At 34.0% G+C, this 22,249-nt stretch overlaps 1 protein-coding gene across 1 annotated transcript in view; it reads right to left on the minus strand.

The window, feature by feature from the left end:
- The window catches only part of LOC111155313 (piccolo presynaptic cytomatrix protein), a 418,957-nt gene that overhangs the window by 116,977 nt on the left and 279,731 nt on the right, over positions 1–22,249 (minus strand). Inside the window, 2 exon segments of the mRNA XM_022515457.1 lie at positions 11,375–11,465; positions 18,525–18,661. Of these exon segments, the coding sequence (XP_022371165.1) occupies positions 11,375–11,465; positions 18,525–18,661 (228 nt within the window).

Consider the following 22,249-nt stretch of genomic DNA (forward strand, 5'->3'; position numbering starts at 1 on the left):
CCCATAATCACTTCTTAGGGCTTACTAATACACTTTCTAGGAATAATGCCATACATATCTTCCAAACATATACCCATATACATATGTATTTAAACATTATATATAGATAGATGTAACAAAGTCACAAGTAAATATCAAAAGACACTGGCATTCTGACTTTGTTGAATAACACCTTTCAAATAAAAGATATTTCGTATACTGGTAAAGTAATTTTATTAGAGGTGCACAGGATTTCTTCCTCCTGAAATACTTCAGGAATAATTCCCACTAAGAAAATTTCCCAGACTGCCATATTAAAAAATCATGCTTCATTCATTCAATAACACGTGGATTTATTTCTTTATTATAGGTTATTTAAGGTAAATGCAAAACTATAATCTGAAAGACCAAATCTGGGGTGATTGCATGATATGCCTATAAAAGGAAATTAAAGATAAACTTAATTCATTTAGCAGTACTTAGGGTCCACGATGAAATAATTTTTGATATGAAATTGATATTACAAAATTAGAAAGTAAGGTCAATTTATAGGCGTGACTTCTTTTTTTCAGATTTTTATTTATTTGAGAAAGAGAGAGAGTGGGAGAGGTCATGAGCCGGGGGCAGTGAGGGGGAGAACCAGGCTCCTTCCTGAGCAGGTAGCCTGACGCAGGGCTCAATCCCAGGATCCCTGGGCATGACCTGAGCTGAAGGCAGAAGCTTAACCAACTGAGCCACACAGGCACGCCTCTAAGATAGGACCTTACTACTTACTTGTTTAGATATTGATCACAAGATGACAGCCCAGGTCTGGGAGTGGGATCATTTATTATGTATATAATATAATATAATATAATATTATATTATTATAAATTATATTATAATATATAATTATATAAATATAAAATTATATTTATATATTTATATAAATATATAAATATAAGTAATATATATAAATAGAAAATTTATATTTATAATATAAATATAAAATTATATTGTAAGACACTCATGTAACCCTATATTGCCAGTGGAAATAGAACAGTTTCAACTTATATTACTGTAATATTATGATAAGCTTTCCAAAATAAGTGCCAGTCTTATTTAATAAAAGATAAGTAGGAAGAAAAATACTACTGTAACTCAAAACTTAGCAATAAGGATTCCTTTTGGACTTCTGGAGCTAAAAGAAGATTGTTGCAGACAATCTATCGTGATTCCCGATGAATCACATCCGGAAGAATCCCCTCCCTTTGAGGGCAGGAGGATCCTATGACTTAGTTCTAACCAATAGGATCTGACAAAGGTAATGTGATAGTCACGACTATGAATATATTATCTGAGCCAACTAAGATGAGAGTTTTCTGCTGGCCCTGAAGAAGTACCCTGCCACATGTGAGAGGTTAGGAGAAAGAACCACAGGGCAAGATGCTGAGAAGTACTCAGATGCTGAGAGTGGCCTGGCTGACAGTCAGGGATAAAACAGGGAGCCTTAGTTCCATAATGGCAGGAATTGAGTTTTGCCAATAAACATGGGAGCTTGGAAGGATATTCCCAAACTCCAGAACAGAACACAGCTCAGCCAACATGTAGACCGCAGCACTGTGAGATCGTGACATTGTGATCCCAGAGAAGCTGTGCCTGGATTCTTGACCCAAGAAAACTGTGAGATATTAAATGAGTGCTGTTTTAAGCCATTACATTTGTGGTAATTTGTTACAATTCAGTAGAAAATTAATACAAAGATAGAAGTTGTATCCTGAGTGTGCTGGGCACACAATATGTATGGACATTACCTTGGTAACAAAACTTGTGGAACATTTGTGTTCATAGTAGTTACCACAGTGACTGAGCAGCGATAGAGGGCAGGAATGAAAAGAAAGAGGCCATGGAAAAAAATCACCTTTTGTCCAGCAAAAACAGAGGAAGAGCTCTGTGTATCAGTTTTGTGATGCTGGGATTCTGGTATCACAGATGTAGCAAGCATACGGCATCTAGGCAACACTCAATACATAATTGGATGAATACTGAATGGATAAATAATAAAATACCAATTTCTTCCCATGGGGCTAAGGCAGCAATAATATGAGTGGTAAAATAATATAATTGTATTGCATTGTATTCTATTCTTAGAAAATGCCTTAAAAATTACATTATCTCTTTGGATGTTAAAAGAAGAAAAAACCAAAGCACCCCCCCACCCCGGGTTTATACATGAGAAAAATGAGGCTTTAAGAAGTTAAGGGCTCAAGGCAACACCTAATAATATGGCAAAGGTAAAGAGAAGCCCACACTCTTGCTCCAAATAAGTGACGAGCAAGGCATCTCCTCTCTGGTTAGCTCCAGTGCATCTGGTTTGGAATCAGAGGGGATGGGTTTAAGGGCAGCACATCCAGCCCTTCCTGTCCCTGTTCACTGGCAGAGAGGAGAGTGATGGGAGGTACTGCAATTAGGCCACTAAAGGAAGAAACCATCAAGACAGAAGAAATGTGTTGGGAACTAGCAATTCTCGGTCAAGACAGAGGAGAGGAAATGTTTCTGGCTTGGCCAGCCACAAATCATACCGTACCATCTAATCAGTAGCTGGGATTGATTATATTGATTACTTGATATGAGTTTTTGTCTAATATAATTTTTATATTTCTACTGATGCATAAATGTTTATGCCATCTTATATCTTTAACCAACATGACAAAGAAGAAATTGTTACTTTTTTAGTATTACGGTTTTAGTCATTTTTGTGTTTTTGCATTTGAATTACAAATATGAACTGCATCTGTATCTGTTAAATGAATATGTAACTGGATTAACACTTATAGCTTCGTAGGCAAATCTAGAGAGAAAAAGGACGCACAAGCCTGGTAGCATAATAATGGTCATAATTACAAGTTTTGGGAAGAGTTGAGAAACTGATTAGTTCAGAGAATTACTGAATTTGCTCAGTCACTTTAGACATAAAAATAAAATCCAGGTGTCCAGATTATTTTTGCACTACAGTCTAAACTTGTTCTCATCAAGAATCAATTTGCTATTGATGAAGAAAGTATTCAACAAAGTTCAACAGCTTCTATCTTCTAATATATATCTGGAGATACTTTCCACTAAAGAGTTATCTAATATAGTTATCGTGGTTATTTTCATTACTCTGTTTAAAAGGTTCTTACTACTACCTGAAAAGACAAGAAGTGCTAGAGGTTGCTAGGTGACCAGCTATGAATATTCAAAAACATTCCACTGAGATTGTGTTTTAAACAGAAAGAGAGGTGCTTTTCTTTATTTTCATCCAATTTTCTATTACATCAGATTTGTTGAACTTTTAACTGTCAAATGTCTCAAAAAACATGACTTTGAGCTAATGAATTCTGTTTGATTTCTGTACCTTGTGCCAGTTTTTTTTAATAAATATATTATTTGATTTTTCCAAACTCTTTAGTATCATCTTCAGGGATGGAGGCAAATAGTAAGTAACACTTCAAGAGTTTTTTCTATGGGTCTTCACTTCTTTCATATTAAAAATTATTTCTACAACTTCTTATGTTAGATATTCTCTATATCATCTGTGACAAAGAAGCTGAGACTAAGAAGATTTAGAAACTTGCCCATGCTGTCCAGGATGTAAAGAAGTTAAGATTCGAGCTCATTTTTTTTTCATGACTCCTACATTCTTGTTCTTTCTATATATTTTTGCTCATTACTCTAATTGTTAAGAAAATATTCTAGGAGAGTAATAAAATCCTTACTCCTTTAATTCAATCTCATTTCTTATTTGCCCTTTTATCTGTTATCAATTCATATACATTTTTGATTTATACCCGTAAATTTCACATTAACATTACCATTTGCCCTCTTTTCTCTAGGCTAAATAACTTGAATGTCTTCATCTTCTTCTCATGGAATCAAACATTAATAATTCCTTTAATTTCATGAAGAGTGCATAGAATAATGTGCTGACCTCCAGTTAGAAGTAAAGCACTTCCTTAGCAGGAACAGAAATGTGCATGCAGGGGTACCTGCGTGGCTCAGTGGGTTAAAGCCTCTGCCTTCAGCTCAGGTCATGATCCCAGGGTCCTGGGATCAAGCCCCACATAGGGCTCTCTGCTCAGCAGGGAGCCTGCTCCCCCCTCTCCCTCTGCTTGCCTCTCTGCCTACTTGTGATCTCTCTCTGTCAAATAAATAAATAAAATCTTAAAAAAAAAAAAAAAGAAATATGCAAGCAAATGTATCCTGACAGATGTCAGGAGAAGTGATGATGTTGATGTGGACTGGCCTGGATAATAAACACTTCCTTTGTTACTGAGGAAATGAACGCAAGCTTTCATTAAAATTTACAGGGCAGAAACTGTGAGCTTTAGAAGAGATTCAACCTGACCTGCATTTTATGTCTAAAGTTTTTTTTTTTTTTTTAAGATTTATTTATTTGAGAGAGTGAGAGAAGGAGAGAGAGAGAAAATGCAGGTGGAGGAGAGGAAAGGTAGAGGGAGAGGGAGAGAGAGAATGTTCAAGCAGACTCCCCGCTGAGCACAGAGCCCAACATGGGACTTGATGCCAGGACCCTGAGATCATTACCTGAGCAGAAATCAAGAGTTGGCCACTTAACCAACTGAGCCTCCCAGGGGACCCCTATGTCTATAGATTTATACTTAGTTTATCCTTAAAAATAATTTGAGAAGCTTACAATGAGAAATTGTATCATATATAATGGCACACTAACAATGAGAAGTTATATTGTATATAACATTGATAAAATGAATTTCATTAAAATGTAAAACTTTTCCTTTAAAATAAACTTAAGAAAATAAAAACACAAGACATAAACTAGAAGAAAATATATTTGGGTCATATACCTTATAAAGGACTTATCCAAAATATATGAAGAATTCTTACAACTCAGTAAGAAGACAAACAACCCAAATAAATAATGGCCAAAGTATCTAAATAGACATTTCACCATAGAAGACATATGCATTGCATATAGCCACCCGAAAATGTGCTCATTACCGTAAGTCATTAGGAAAATACAAGTTAAAACAATTGAGTTTTCATCCACAACCACTCCAAAAGATAGCCATTACCACATGTTGGCTACGACATGGAGAAAGTGGAACTCTCAGACATTGCTGGTAAGAATGTAATATGGTACACTCATTTTGGAAAACTATTTTTCAGTTTCCTAAATAGTTAAAAAGAAACTTACCATAGAACCCTACAATTCCACTTCTAGGAAACTACTAAAAAAATCATACATCCAAATTCAAACTTGTCTGTAAATATTTAAAAACTGGGGGGTGCCTGGATGGCTCTGTCAGTTAAGCTGCTGCCTTTGGCTTGGGTCATGATCCCAGGATCCTGGAATCGAGTCCCGCATCGGGCTCCTTGCTCGGTGGGGAGCCTGCTTCTCTCTGTCTCTGCCTGCCTCTCTGCCTGCTTGTGCTTTCTGTCTCTGTCTCTCTCTCTCTCTGTCAAATAAATAAATAAATAAAATCTTTAAAAAATATATTTAAAAACTGGGAAAATTCAATGATAAAAAAATGTAGAATATTCAAATAATGGACTACTGCTTAGCAATAAAAAGAGCAACCTACTGGTACATGTGATAGAAGAGAAAACTTCAGAAAATGTTGGTAAGTAAAGGAGCTAGACAACAAAACTGCACACTGAATAATTCCATTTATATGAAATGCCCAGAAAAAGCAAACTTAAGAGACTGAAAGTAAATCTCTCACCTGTGGCTGGGAGAGGAGTGTTGAAGGTGGGTGGGTATTGCTAGCAGACTCAAGGGAACCTGTTGTAATGACTGAAATGTTCTAACAGAAGATCGTGGTGATGGTCACACAACTCCACATATTTACTAGAAATAATATATTTGTACACACTTGCAATGTGTACATTTATGATATGTAAATTATACCTTATTAAAGTGGTTTAAATAATAAACAAAGAGCTATCCATATATGGTATTGTTACCAACTCAGAGCCAATGAGATCTGTTACATTTGTCTCCTATTTCTAAAAGCTCATAAAGATGGTAGACTAACGAAGAATGAAAATGAGCCAGTATTTCCACTGAAGACTCTGCTGTCTTTTGAACCTAAACATATTTAGTGTTCTTCCCTATTACACTTGCTAATTAGTCTTTCTAGCCTTGCAGATGTAGCCAGCCTATTATGGAACTATACATAAGCAAGTATCTTTTTTGAAATTAGAAGAATTTCTTTGGCTTGTTTGAAACAGCTGTGTTTCTGGAGCCATAAGATGGTTTGAAATAAAAAAGAAACAGACTCATTTCTTGAACATTACATTTTGCTCTTTTTTTTTCCTGTTAATTTCTCTCCGAGAAAAGAGGAATAACATTCGTTGAGGGTATAGTAAGTATAGGCTTTTGTGCTAAGTTCATTTGCAATTATGTGAGATACATAGAGACGGTCTTATTGTACAGATAAGCAAATTTATTCTCAAAATTTAAATATGTAATAGAGTTGAACTCCAACTCAGGTCTTTCTGCTAAAATTCACAACTATTCTCTCCACTATGCCACCTTGTGTTTGGTTGAATAAAGGCGTTCAAAATCATTATACAGTTGTTGATCAGCACCTATAAGTCCATCTTTGAAGTTTTCAGTTAATAGTCAAAAGATCTATTTTCTAAAAATCATGGATCATTTAAAAGAAGAGTGTATTCATGTATTTCTCTCTGTGAACATCACAAAAATATAAATAGTGGTGCATAAGTAAATGTGGGTACACAATTATTCATATACATGTATAGGTATGAACAATAATGTTTGGCTTTATCTTAGTTATTCCTAAAATTCTATTGTAATAATTACGTACATTTCAGACTTTACTACTGAATTACGAGCAAGCTGTAGGCAAGGGTATGTGTGTGCTCATTCTATTATCCTAGCAATCAACACAATGTAAATCACATCAGGGGTGTTCAATAAATAAATATTAACAAATAAAAATTAAAAATTTACCCAATATGAGTTATAAAAACAGCTTCAAAATACATTTTATGCTGTAAAGCTTTTTATAGGAAGAAAAAAGTTTATTTATATTTTCTTAACATTGTCTACACATATCCTTAGAGTAATAGTTCTCAAACATTTTGGTTTTAATGGGCCATTTATACTCTTTAATATTACCAAGGACCTCAAAGACCTTTTGTTCATATGGATTACAAGCCTATTTATTTCCCCTATCATAAATTAAAACTGAGAATTTAAAACATTTACTCATGAATTTAAAATAAAATTATTCTATATTAAAGTAATTATATTTTTAAAAATGACTATATTTTAAAAATAAAATACTTATAAAATGGGTGGTGTTGTTTTACATTATTGCAAATCCACTTAATATTGAGCTAAATGGAATATAGCTAAATGCTCATATCTGAGGGATTTGGAAGGGAGAGGGATGGGAGGATGGGTGAGCCTGGTGGTAGGCATTAAGGAGGGCACATATTGCATGGAGCCCTGGGTGTGGCACATAAACAATGAATCTTGGAACACTGAAAAAATAAAATTAAGTTTAAAAAAATACGGAGCTAGGGGCGCCTGGGTGGCTCAGTGGGTTAAAGCCTCTGCCTTCGGCTCGGGTCATGGTCCCAGGGTCCTGGAATCGAGCCCCGCGTCGGGCTCTCTGCTCAGCAGGGAGCCTGCTTCCTCCTCTCTCTCTCTGCCTGCTTCTCTGCCTACTTGTGATCTCTGTCTGTCAAATAAATAAATAAAATCTTAAAAAAAAATATTGAGCTAAATGGAATACAGCTAAATGCTCATATCTGAGGGTTTGGAGGGGAAAGGGATTGGGGGGATGGGTGAGCCTGGTGGTGGGCATTAAGGAGGGCACATATTGCATGGAGCACTGGGTGTGGTACATAAACAATGAATTTTGGAACACTGAAAAAAAATAATAAATAAATTTAAAAAAATGCCCATATCTGTTTTGTGTACCACGTGTTGTGTTGGCACACATCATGCAACCTCCGAAGAACTCTACTGGGCATATTCACAAGAAAATGAGGTCGCAAAAGGCAAATGCTATCTTACCATTTTACTATGAAAATATTTTTGACTTTGTGGACCCCCTGAAAGAATTTTGGAAACCGTGAGGATCTCCTGTCCGAACTCTGGGAAACGCACAGGAGAAACAATTAAAAAAACCGCACACATTTCTATTCCAGTCTTCTATTTTGAAATTATTCTGATTCCAAAGAATATTTTTTTTGTGAGGTATACCTGTTTCACATAATTCTTATAAAATATTTTAATGCTATATCCTGTTAGGATGGTTTATTTTTTTAAAAGAGATTTTATTTATTTGAGAGCAAGAGAGAGAGAGCATGAGTGGGGTAAGGGCAGAGAGGGAGAAGCAGGCTCCCCACTGAATAGGCAGTCTAAGATACCAATGCCCAATGCCAATGCAGAGCTTGATGCCGGACCCTGAGATCATGACCTGAATGGAAGGCAGACACTTAACCATCTGAGCCACCCAGGTACCCCTGGAATGGCTTATTAAACTATCATAAAAGATAAATAGCTTTTCTACTTTTAGTGGGTTTATATAACCAAAATGAAAATGCACTAATGACCATCTAGACCTTCTGTTAGTGAGGGCAGATATGCTACATTTTATTCTTCACTCTTTCCTTGCTTATATCCTCATCATGTTTATAAAGGCATTTAAATTTTTGGTTAGATAACTTTTCCACTACTGATGAAGCTACAGTCCACTGCTCATTTTCTCTAAATATGAAAAACAAACAAGAACTTAATTTTTTTATTTTGGAAAGTGTCATACATATAAAAAAGTAATGCAAGCCTATAATAAAACCCAGTGTGGTCAACCATCCAACTCCAACCATTACCAAATCATGTTCAGTTTTTTACATCTATTCCTTCACTATTCTCCATACAACTAATTTTGAAGAAATTCCAGGTAAGATATTGTTTCATCCGTAAATATTTTAGTATGTATCTCTAAAAAAATCCTTAATTTTTATTAAAAACATTAACATCAAAGTGGTAATCATAGCCAAAAAACAACTGTAAATCTCTAATGTCACCAAATGTTCAGTTAAGCGAAAAAAAGCTTTTGGTTGAGTGGCAAACAACAGAGTGATCAGTCAGGAACACAAAGGCTCTGTGCCAGGGTTTGCCTGCCATTAGCTTAGACCTTCGAGACACTGTTTGCCAAAGAAGTCATTTCTCGCTCTAGCTTTGCATATACATGTATTTAAATCCCTTTGAGGTACTGAAGACTTATTTGAAAACAACATGAATTGTTTCAAAACATTTAATTTACTAGGAGATCATGCTATCCAAGGACACATGGAAAATATATTCAGTATTAAATGATGCAGGGGAATATAATGAGGGAAAATATTTTTATTTTTGTATTAGGTAAATATCAAAAGAAAAAGGGGCATGCTAGTAAACATATTGCTCAAAACAATGATTCTTGTTTCTCATTTTGTAAAATCTATATACAGAGGAAACTGAATTTAGTTTTCAGGCTAAAATATTTATAATGAGATATCAATAGCTCTTATTTCTGTCCTTCTTATATTTTAAAAATTTTTTCCTAATAAAAGAAAACAAAATAATGAGTTGCAAAAGAAAAGTAAGAAGGGGATGACTAACACAGTATAAAAGCAATAATACAGTTAAAAGATAGATACATTGATATAGAGTTCTAATGATTTAGTAAGATTTCTGTTGTTTGTACTAAAAAAAAATGGCATTGCTGGAAAGTACTACGTTGTTTTGCTTTATGAGCTGGAGGGAACTGAAACAGTTTGTAGAAGTAATTATTCCATAGAGTTATTCCATTGTACTTATTCCAACTCATAGAGCCCATGGATTTTAAGATTCACCCCTGGAATTTTCATCAGTGCTTAAAATACAGTGTGCATGCAATAAAACTATGAAAGTTTAAATTATCTGTCTTTGGTAGGAGAAAAATTACCCAATCTTAAAAGGAAAACAACATTAGACTCCTAATCGATTCATTCTCTATGAAAATAGAGGAAAATTGCTCAAAGTAAAACCTGTTCCATATCTTCATGCTCCATGGTCTAAAATATGCAAAGAACAAGAACAAGTAAACTGAAAACTTATCTATTTTTGTCCTTTGTTATATCAGTCCTTGAAGGAAAAAAAAAACCCTCCAGCATATATACCATGTTAGATAACTCACCTACATATATGTTCATATATATGTATATATATACACATGTATATACACACACACACATATATATGACATGTATATTTATGAATATTTTCTGTTGATGTACAGTGTCTATAAACACAAGGAATATATTTGAATGAGAATACAGGTACTACTTATATTTCAAAAAGACATTAACTTTGACAGAATTTATATTGTGTATCAAAGATCTAAACAAAAAAATTAAATTTATAATATAAACATTCCATTATCTTTCAAAAGCATCAACATCATGAAACACAAAGACTGTGAAACTATCACACCAGACACAAGGAGGGTTGACAACTAAATGCAATATGAGATCTGGATTGGATACTGGACCAGGAAAAAAGAAAAGAATTTAGTGGGTAATTGGGGAAACTAAAACTCTAGATAAGGCTTGTAGATGTGCATGTGTGTGTTTTAAAGATTTTACTTTTAAGTAATCTCGACACCCAACCTGGGGCTTGAACCTACAACCCTGAGATCAGGAGTTGCATGCTGTACTGATTGAGAGGCACCCCAAGGCTTACAGATGTTTTAATAGTACCATATTCATTAACGTTCACTTCCCAGTTTTGATCATCTTATTGTTATTAGATAGATGTTAACACTAGGGAAACTGAGTCAAGGATGGGCAGAAGAATCGACTGTACTACTTTCTGGGGAATCCAGAATTTTCTGGGTATCTAACATTTTTTCAAAATAAAAAGTTTTAGAAACCTGTCAGATGCTTTGGTTCACATAAGAACACAATCAAGTAAACAGACAAAAACTCAGCATAATTGATAATATTCAAATTGACAAGGTATAGGAGGGTTTATTCCTTAGAAGAATCAGAGATCTCTACTTCCTGTGTAAGGAGGTTTTATAGTTCTAAAACCAGCGGCTATATTGTTCAGAACAATAATTATGGAGTATTATAATGTCATGTATGTATTAAAAGTGCAATTAATGAAAAAATGACCTAAATGTGTACCACTTAGTAATTTGTCATATTAATGACTATGCCCTTAAAGTCTTTTATTTTCAAAAGTATAGCCTAATTATTTTTTGAAATTCTCCAAAACACAATTTTTTATGTAGAAGTAGTATTTTCTAAAATTTGATAAGTCATCTAAAGTGAAATCCAATACATATCCCAATCTGACAATAAAATAAAAAGTAGATTATTTGATTTCCTTTACCTGAAACTGTGTGATCCTTCGAGTCTCTTGTTATTTTTATCCTTGCATGAGGAAAGATATAGTGCACAGTCTTCCCGTTCATCTGCATAATCTAAGATACACATATGATAAGGTGAACAATCAATGTTTAAAGACACTTTAAATGCAACATACAGATTTACATTTGCTTTTTTAAAGTGTATTGATTCAATCAATAAACAAAAAATATTACCAGCTTCTCAAATTATCACAATTTAAGCATTTTACACTATATAATATTACTGATTTCAGAGGTCCTCGTGATCTTCACATTTTAACTAATTACTCTTGCAAACTGATTTCCTGTGTTTGGGAAATTGATAGGCACACTTAACAGGTTCTAAAGAATGTCTGTACCTATAGTAGTACATAGACGACAGTATTAGACAATGTATGTGAAAGTGTGTGTGTCTCTGTTCTTGCTCTGGAATGGACAGCTATTTCTAATTCTCAGCAATTAAGTGGTGCTAGAGGAGAAAAGGCAGAAAAAAAAATCCTCATACTATACATCTTTATCACTCTAATAGGACTGCTTTATATTTGTGTTGCTTTGATTTTATTGTGGAGTTGTGCTTTTGCTATGCGTATCTACCAGAAGTGTCAATGTACATTGGATGCTGAGGCTAGTTCTACATAAAGAAAGCCTTCGCTCATTCTAATTCTTTCTGAGGCCTTCCTTTTATTCAAAGCTGTGTTACTGGCTGGAGTTATTTCTCATTTACTGTTGACATTCCTTCCGGTAGAAGAACCAACCCTGAAAGCTATTGTTGCAAGCCTGTGATCCAAATTCTCATTATTGAGACTTGAATATGAGACTACTAGAGATTGCATTATCTCTGTTTCCCCCTGGCAAAATGAGACTTCTGAAACAAAAATAAATTAGTGAATGCAAGCTGTGTTTTGTATTTTATAGTACTTTGCTTTTACATGAGATCTGTGAAATAATAGGAGATAAAAATAGTGAAATATTTAGTCATATCTACATTAAGAGGATTTTATTAGTAGGAAGTGTCCCATCACTTTAGAAAAACTTGACTATAATTATAAACAAAATAAAGTTTAGTCAAGAGACATGCAGTATTACCTATTTCAGAATGTGTTTAAGAAGTGTGTGAGAGTGCTAAACCAAAATATTAAATAGAAGTTAGAACCCAAGAGATGTTGGCTTGTGATTCCTTGAATACTAGTGTGGTTTTAATGTGTAAATCCACCCATAAGACTGTTAGAATTCTACATATTTAAAGTAAAATATGTATTGAGAAATGCAAGCTTGAATTATAGCCTGTAGCTTTTCTTCTCTTCAAGAAAGAATAAGTGTAATCAGGTTTCTGATGAACAGAAAACACTCCCCAAACAACAGCAGAATCCTGTTGAGTCCAGGGATATTATCTGAACTCTTCAAAGTAGAACTAAAATGTTGTTTGCAAGATTGTGAATAAATTATAGGCAGTATAATCAGTTCATCTAGATAATTTGTACCACTACAACTTTGTAAGCCACCAAAAACCTTACTTATTTATATTCATGGCAAGAGGAGTGTATACATTTTTCCTTGATTCTCCCTGTCTTGTTTCCTCTGTGTTAGTATCTGTCTACCTCTGTCTACTTTTTTCTTCCCTTTCACTTTCTCTCCTCTTACTTTCCCTCCCTTCATCTTTTCTCCATTTCCCTTCTTCCACTTTTATTCCTCCCTCCTCTCATCTGCATTTAAAGATCTCAATTTTTTTAACTGAAATTTAAACCATGTTCAGTGAAAATACTACCACCATTAGATATAACTGAACTTTCCTTTGGTACTGTAGATAACTAATCAAAATTGGTATTATTTCATTTTGAGTATCTTTAACTTCATGTTTTATTTGACAACAATCTTAAAAAGTCACTTTTTTCCCACTTGGTCAACAATAAAGTAAGAAAATGCATTTTTCATTATTGCTATTCTTTCCAATTCTCTAGACTAGGCAGAAGGTGATGTAAGCTCAAGTGTGTATCTGTTGCCCAGTCGAGGATAGCCATAAGATTTTCCAAATTTTGCAGCAGAGTTTTATCAGCTACCCATTACCACCTTCTAATTTGTACATATGATGTTAGCAGAAGGGATGTTAGCATCTTTCTTTCCATACAATGTTGCTTTCAGAACATCTCACAGCACCTCCTGTAATTTCTATAGCTAGCATCACGAGCTCACTTCATAAATCAAAAGCATTAAGCTGCCATAATTATGATCAAAGCGACCAAAAATCTGTAGAAAGCAGTGGTATCTGTCTTCCATGTATGAACTAGTTGGATCTTAGCTTTTTTCTAAGCTTTGCAGTTGAGTGTTCAAAGAGTTCTCCAGCAGATGGAGTTTCAGGGTCAGTGTTGCTCTGCCAAGTAAGAGGAGGAACGATGGCAGGACTGATGTCAAGTAGTGCCCACACCTATTTCTCCATCGTGTGGTCTCTGATATTACTGTCTTTTGGTGATTCTGCACCAAAGAGCTATCAACTTTATGTCTGCCACCAAAAGGATTCTTCTTCTCTACAAATATTTTCATAAATAATTGAGCCATCATACTTATGAAATAATAACACTTGTGTTAACATACCTTTGATTCAAACGGACATTCATCCTTTTCCTCTCCTAAACACCATGCATGCTAGAGGCAGAGGAGGGAGTGTCCTTCCTATGTCCCACGTATTGTTCTAAGCACTGTATAGGACTACGGTGGATGGAGTAGGGAGCCCCTGCTCTCTCGTTGCTCATAGCCTTTGACATAATGCATGCAATATTATTGGAGCACAAAGGAAGAACACTTGCCCCGCTGTGTGGGAGGTGGTGGTGTTAGGATGAGAGACTTTCTTGTAAGATGAGGCACGCAGATGGAGTCCTAAATGATGAGTAGAGTAGCCGAGATGAGAGCAGAAAGAGTGTTCAGGGAAAGGGAACAAGACATCCAAAGGCTCAGAACAGAGAGGAAGAATGGCTCTCTCAGTGGAGCTTAATTACCTCAATATTACAGTTGCATGAAGACTGCAGTAGGCAAGGGCTCTAGTGCAGGATGTGGAGGCATTCGGTACTAGTCAAGAAGTGTTGGCCTTTATAATTACCCTGTAAAGGCTATTAGCCCTATTTATAAATGAAGTGAATAAAGCAAATCTGTTTCCTTTCAAATAGATTCATAATATATTCAAATGTATATATTCAAATAATAATATGATTTTGAGTCTAAGAAAAATTCAGAAAACATTTTCTATTTCTCATATATTTTTATATGTTATTTTTTAAGCATATAAGTTCATGTTTGCATTAATCAATTTGGTTTTATTACTTTTCCCTCCAGGGCATTTTATGAGTATAAATTCTTCTTATGTGTAAGTTTCCAAATAAAAGCATCTGGGTTTATTAGAACCAAGAGCTTGATATTACCTTTTTATGACTGGAGATGAAACAAGTGAATAAAATGAGAACGCCATTTTGCTATTCTTTCTAGACCAAAACACAGTTATGATGAACTAATGACAAAAACAGTACCTGAAGATAAATATTAATGCAAAAACCCCATGAATTTTGAGCTTTATGTAATCAAAATGTATGTCATCTTCTATGTAGCTTGTTTAGAAAAGACTATATGTAGAAAAACAAAGAAATCATTGTCACAAATTTAGCATATTTGTTACTTTTATTTTTTTAAAGATTTTATTTATTTATTTGATAGACAGAGATCACAAGTAGGCAGAGAGGCAGGCAGGGAGAGAGGAGGAAGCAGGCTCCCCACTGAACAGAGAACCCGATGCAGGGCTCGTTCCCTGGACCCTGAGACCATGACCTGAGCCAAAGGCAGAGGCTTTAATCCACTGAGCCACCCAGGTGCCCCTTTATTTGTTACTTTTCTAAAGGAGGTTGAGGATTACCATCTGGAAGGGGCACACGGTGGTACCTGGGGCAAGCATATTCCCTTTCTTGGTCAGTGTGTTGGTTATATGGTTGTTCACTTTATAACTAGCTTATAATTCTGCTTATTTGCTGTTTTGGTAACTGCATGGGTAGGGTTTTTTTTTTTTTTTCTGTATGTTAGTTATCAAAGTAAAAAAATGTAAAAACCTTATACATGTAAAAAATAACTTTTAATAAGTCACACATTACTTTATTACATTTATTTATAAATAATTCTACCAAGGATCCTCACATTTCTACTTTATTAAAAATAGCAGGAAATTCATGGAATGATTCTTAAATATATTCTACTTAATTTTGGCATTATATTGGTCTATATTTTGTTTAAATACAATGGATTATATCCTCAGCAGATTAAAATCATAAAGTTGCAGATGTTAATAACAGAAAACTAGAATCAAAAAATGCCATTAAGGTCGTTAATGTATCATCTACATACAAAAGAATTCCAGAAAATATTTTTTGAGGTGGAAATGGATTATGTTAAAATGTATCCTTCAAGAATACTGGTTGAATAAATTAGTTGAGCAAGACTATTCTAAATATCCATGGAAATAGTAATGTCATAAAGTAACTGAACAGGAGCTATTTTCTAGCTTCCCATTTACATATTTCATCTTATTAAGATTTCTTTAAAGGATTTGTGCTTTCATTGACTTAATATGGGTTTGTGGGGAAAAAATAAACTTCAAAGAAACAAATGAGACAGCTAAGATATGAAAAGCAAGTCAATAAAGATGGATTCTTACAGTAAAATACATTCAAGGAAGCTATTTTCAACTGACAGATTATTCTATTAAGTATAGATAAAAAGAGGTAAATTTACATTTTATAAACATGTTCAGGATGATTTTATTAATTTTTCGTGCTCATCAGGCTGATCTAATTGATGAGACTGAACTACAGATATAAATACAATTTTAATAATAAGGTAATCTAAGAAAGGTCTAATTCAATTGTCTGATACATTTAAATGAAGTTCAAAGAAATAGAAGAATATAGACATGTATATAGAGGTAAACACAGCCCTAAACCAAATTTTTTTTCAAAAAATATTTCATTATTTATTTATTTTCATCATAAGTGCATTCCTTAATCTCCATCACCTATTTGACCCATCCGCCCCATGTTTATCAGAGGGGAGATGGGTGGCAGATGGGTCTAAACTATAATCTTATTAAAAGATATCAAAAACTGAAAAGAATATTTGTTAACATATAGAAAATAATTCTAGTATTTCTAGAAAATATGATAGCATGTATAAAACCACTACAGAACAAAATTTTGAGATAAAGAAATTCTTTTTTTTAAAGATTTATTTATTAATTAAAGAGAGAAAGAGACAGAGCAGGGGAGGGGCAGAGGGAGAGGAAGAATCCTAGAGCAGACTCCTCACTGAGACTGGAATCTGGCCTGGGGCTCCATCCCAGGACCCTGAGATCATGACCTGAGCCAAAGTCAAGAGCTGGTCCCTTGACTGACTGAGCCACCCAGGTGCTCCCAAGATACTCTATTTAAAATCTTGAAATTTGTCCATGAAAACTGAAATTCCTTTGGAAAGAAATCAAATTTGAGTATAGATACTGTCTTTTCAATGGCACTTACATGTGATGAAAGTCATCTCTTTTACACTTTAATGTGACAAACACTGAAGTAAATCACAGTAAGTTCATATGGTTTACTTTTGATTTTCAAAACCGAGTTGTCTTCTATATCAGAGAATCACTAATAAGACAGGATTATTTAGGAATTAATATATAAGAAATAACTCAACTCTCTCTTCTATGGGTAAAGTTTATGGATACACAGCCTACAAATATCTGATGTCTTAGGGCAACTGATTTAGGCCACTGGGCTTACCAGAGGAATCTCCCTCAATTTATCTAACTTTGATCTCCTATGTGTCTTTCAAAATTCACTCAAACACCACTTCATTTGATCTAAAGTGAATATGACCATGAATTTTGACATCACATTTATCTGTGAAATTCATCTCTAAGTTTTAGTTTCACCTATAAATAGATATTTATTAGGGCACCCTGGGTGGCTCAGTCAGTTAAGCATCTGACTTGATTTCAGCTCAGGTCATGATCTCAGGGTTGTGAGATTGAGCCCTGCATGAGGCTCCGTGGATCAGCTGGAAGTCTGCTTGAGATTATCTCTCTCCCTCTTCCCCTCCTTGACCCTCCCCAACCACTCCAGGCACACACACACACACACACACACACACACACACACTCTCTCTCTCTCTCTCTCTCTCTAAAATAAGTAAATCTTAAAAAAAAATAGATATTAATTATTAGTATGTAGTTTGAGGTTTTTTTAAGATTTTATTTATTTGACAGGCAGAAATCACAAATAGGCAGAGAGGCAGGCAGAGGGAGAGCTTCGTTTGAGTTTTTATGATGATAAAAATCTAAAGATATATATGTAAAATATAATAGACTCTAAAATATAAGTTCCCCTCTTTCCCAAAGTGAAGCCTTTCCTGTCCCCAGCTGACTTGGTTTGGTCAACCCTTACTTGCTATTTCTTAACACCCAAACATACTGCTATTGGAAAGCACTAAAATTACCCTTATTTCACCCAACATTCTGTAAGGTCTTTAGGAGCTACATGAATCAATTGAGATAAATTGGAGGGTGAGGTGAATCATGAGAGACTATGAACTCTGAGAAACAAACTGGGGGTTTTGGAGGGGAGGGGGATGGGAGAGTGGGGTGAGCCTGGTGGTGGGTATTAAGGAGGGCACGTATTGCATGAAGCTGGGTGTGGTGCATAAACAAAGAATCTTGGAACACTGAAAAAATAAAATTAAAAAAAAAAGGGATCTACATACAATACATGTATGTATTGCCCCTGCATAATAGTGTTGGGTATGTTGTACAAACTTAACTATCTTTTATGGAAGAAAGAATCACTTAAATTGCCCAGTTTAGAAGCACCACAGCTATGCTGCAATATTGATATCCAGGGATGTTTAAGTAAGGTACTTAGTATTTTAAGTTACTGAAAAAAATTTTCTTTTATGAACTTGAATGACAAAAGTCCCATGCATTTTAGGATTACTGAGACCGATCTAGGATGACTGTTTGATTGACCAATTGACTGATTAATGGATTGACTGGATGATAAATGGATTTTTTTGTGGCAATGGGGGATAAATCTAAAAGAGATTTCTCAATATAGCACTTACTTGCTCTTGATGTTGACTAACTGGTCTAGAGTGGACCAATCTTTCTGGCAGTTTGCGATCCAGACCATGTCCATTTTCCAAACGAGACTCCCTGGGTTTGTCAAACCAATCTGTTTCTTCACGACGCAGATGATAGGCTTTGGAGACCAAGGAAATATCAAACATTGCAACCACAACTAATACAGATGACAGAGGACAGCAGATGTTCCGAAGTATCAACATGCTCCAGGCTTGTTAACCATTCATGCAGTTCAAATACAACTCCCAAGACGATGAAAAAAATCATTTCCAATACTATGATGAAAATGTTGTACCATGGAATAACTTAGAAAAAAATAATGTACACACCTGTTCAACTTCTCAGAGAAAAATAAAACAAGATTAAATTTTAAATAAGAAATTTAGATAGTAACTGAATAGAAGAACAAGTGAATATTCCTCAGAAGTCATTCAATTCAACCTCAACCCTTCAGTTCCTACCTCCTCCTCTCTCCCCACTACTTACAACTTACCACTAAAATCTAAGGAAAATGGCTTCCTTCGGTATGAACATTCTGTCACTTTCCCACTAAACTATAAATCACTACTAACATGCAGCTGCTGGCTTTAAACATCAAGTGAGTATTTTTGAAAACATGACATTTCTATGACATTTGATAAATAAATGAAAACACTTATTTCTAAGAGGATCCCAGGTATTATTGCAAGGAACATATGTGCCATACTGCCTGGTAGCCTACAATTAAACGATATTTAGGATATTTTATTAAAAATTAAGCAATTATTTTCCATGTGGCCATGGATTCAGGAATTAGGTTGAAGAGTTGACTGACTGCTTTTTATATTTATAAGATGACAAAACTTGATATCTTCAAATATTTTTGAAAATGTAAACATATTTAAGTACATAATTATTTTAAGTGATTCATCCCATTCAGTTCTTTATTTCCAACGTTTTTTAAAGCTATTAAGTGACCAAAAAATCCCACTTTACTTGATATATAGAATTTGGCTTCATATACAGCTTTATTCTTTGCAAAACAATACCTGATTTGTAAAAGCATCTCTGAAATACACTGCTGCTTTCCAAATGGCAGCTGGAGCAGTCCTCCAGTTCCTATCCTGAAGATTTGTTGATGGTGCTATCAACTTAGGTCTCCTTGAAATTCTAGCTTCTACAACACCATACTTTTGAGTTCTCCTAACTCATCATAGTTTTCTTTTTCTGTCTATATCCTTGATTGTCTTTTCTTCCAAAACTTCCTAACATATTTTTTCCCCAGGCAAGTTCCATTATATCTTTGCTGGTAGGACTAGCAAACCCATAGCATATACACCACTACTCACCTCCATAACTCCTGTGATCTTGGTCCTGTGGTCATCTCCTGTGACTAACCACAGCATTTCTCCCCAATAAATATGATGATAGATGATATGTCATAATTTAGTCATTCTTCGATTTGAGGAAATGCAATGTTACATACCTGGTTTGTGGTCATATGTGCTCTTATCTGATCTCTAATAGGAGATTATAAGCTGCTTGAGGATAAGGCTCAGATCTTCTTCTTTTTCCCCCTCCCTCAACACTAAAAACAATGTCTTACAATGCCATAAGATTCAATAAATGTTTGGGAGATGAATGAAACAGAAAAATTAATCGTCAACTAGAGAAAGAAGTTAAACACCCTAACTATACACATATTAAAAAATATTAATCTATCCCTTGAACTTTAATATTTATATAACCTTGACTCACAATCTCCTTGACAACATATTATGGTTTTTCACAGTTTTAATTTGACACTAAAAACTAAACTTATATGAGAAAACATTTAATGTAATAGATACCTGGTAAGTAAATTCCAAATAAATCTATAATGTAAACATTGATCTCTTAAAAACTTACTAGACTATTCCCAACCATAGTAACACTATCTTATTTTACTTCTTACACATTCTTATTATGTGTTTCTCATGAAAAAATAATCTATACTGATTTTAATAAATGCCTATCTTAGATTATATAGTATGTGTTTTCACTTGAATATAAAACTTTGCAAACTGCGTTTGAAACACAATCCTTTACATTATGTTTTCTTGGGTATGTCCATTACTAATAAAGCAGAATCTGAACCCGGCCCAAATTTCTTCAATTTGTTCCTGATTATATACTTTGCCTATTATTTCTTATAAAAACTCAATATGTAACTAACTTAGAATGTCTGTCATGTTTTGCATAAAAGTTTATAGCTAGTTGTTTACAACTGCAACTGTCTGATCTGCCATGGTAGATCTGTTCTTTAAAAATTAAATTTTAGTATATGCACTGCCAAAGCGAGCACTAAAAATTAAATTTTATAAAAATATCCAAAGTAACTGAAATAATTGCCTGAAGATTAACACCTCCTTGTTTTAAACTGATGATATTTTCTTGAAATCTTAAATGTAAAACAAAAAGTAAGCTATTTTCAGGTGTAGTATTATCTAAAGTTATAGGAATAGTACAATTCTATTCACTATCAAATATGGGTTGAAAACTTTTTTTCAAAGAGATATATTGATTTTTTTTTTTTTTTTGGCTTAGAGTATACTTCGAAAGAATTATTTTCAACAAAATATTTGTGTTTGTAGAAGTAAATATCACTTGACTGTTTTTAGCTAGCTTTCCTCCAAATCTGCTCCAAAAAAGGGTTTCCTACTCTGTACTTAACTAACCATACATGCACATCAAATTGTGGACTTCAAGTTGATGGCCATAAATACTAAGCAATGTAAATTATGCTTATCTAGACTTTACCTCAAGTGAGCTATTTCAAAATTAACTAAAGTCATATAGAAGATATCTGAAAGATATTCTAAGCATCTATAAAATAGAGTTTAATTGAATTTGGAGAAAGCACACAACAATTTGAAGGCAGTTAAATTTGCTTTTGTCTACTCAATACTAAATAGCCTATTGGTATGTTACACTTCTCAGAGTGATCTTTGTATCAGTGAATTAGAGATATAGCATATATTTGGTAAAAATTTATTTAAAAATTTCTTTGTATTTCATGAGTTTACAAATGAATTACGTAATTAGGAAAAGTATTTTCTACTTTTTCCCTTAATTACCAAGGAATCCCAAGATTTCAAAAGAAAAGTAGGTCTCTGCTTTATCAGAAGCAAGGAATATGTTCCGGTGATTTAAAAGCCAAAAAAAAAAAAAAAAAAAAGTAACATTTTAAATCATACAACTTCTAAGAATAATCACTACAATTCACACACATAATATAACATATGTAATTCAATTTGTTATACAAGCTGTCCTTTGTCTAATTCTTATCCGCATGTTTTTTATGACTAAATTTCTTGTCTGGTTAATTTTTAAATATGTTTTAGTTTAATTGTGTAATTTCATCTAAATTTCACTTTAATTATTTATTTCTTTGGTATCATCTTTACATGTTTCATAATTTTGTATGCTGCATGACATCTCATCATCTACTTTATGAAAACATTACTTTTCATACAGTCTTTGACAATTAGGAATATATATCATCCAAACATATCAATGAGAAATAAAACATCTGGTTATTTTTATATGGTTGTATGTAAATAAATACATTTTGGAATATCTAGAAAAATCTAAATGTCTGGTACCATGTTGATAAATATCCATGAAGAACAAGTAAATTTGTCAAATTTTCTCAAATATATGCTCCATGCGCACACATAGCCTTAGG

Source organism: Enhydra lutris, unplaced genomic scaffold (assembly GCF_002288905.1).
Source record: "Enhydra lutris kenyoni isolate GAN:26980312 unplaced genomic scaffold, ASM228890v2 scaffoldscaffold40, whole genome shotgun sequence".
In the NCBI taxonomy this organism is placed as follows: Eukaryota; Metazoa; Chordata; class Mammalia; order Carnivora; family Mustelidae; genus Enhydra; species Enhydra lutris.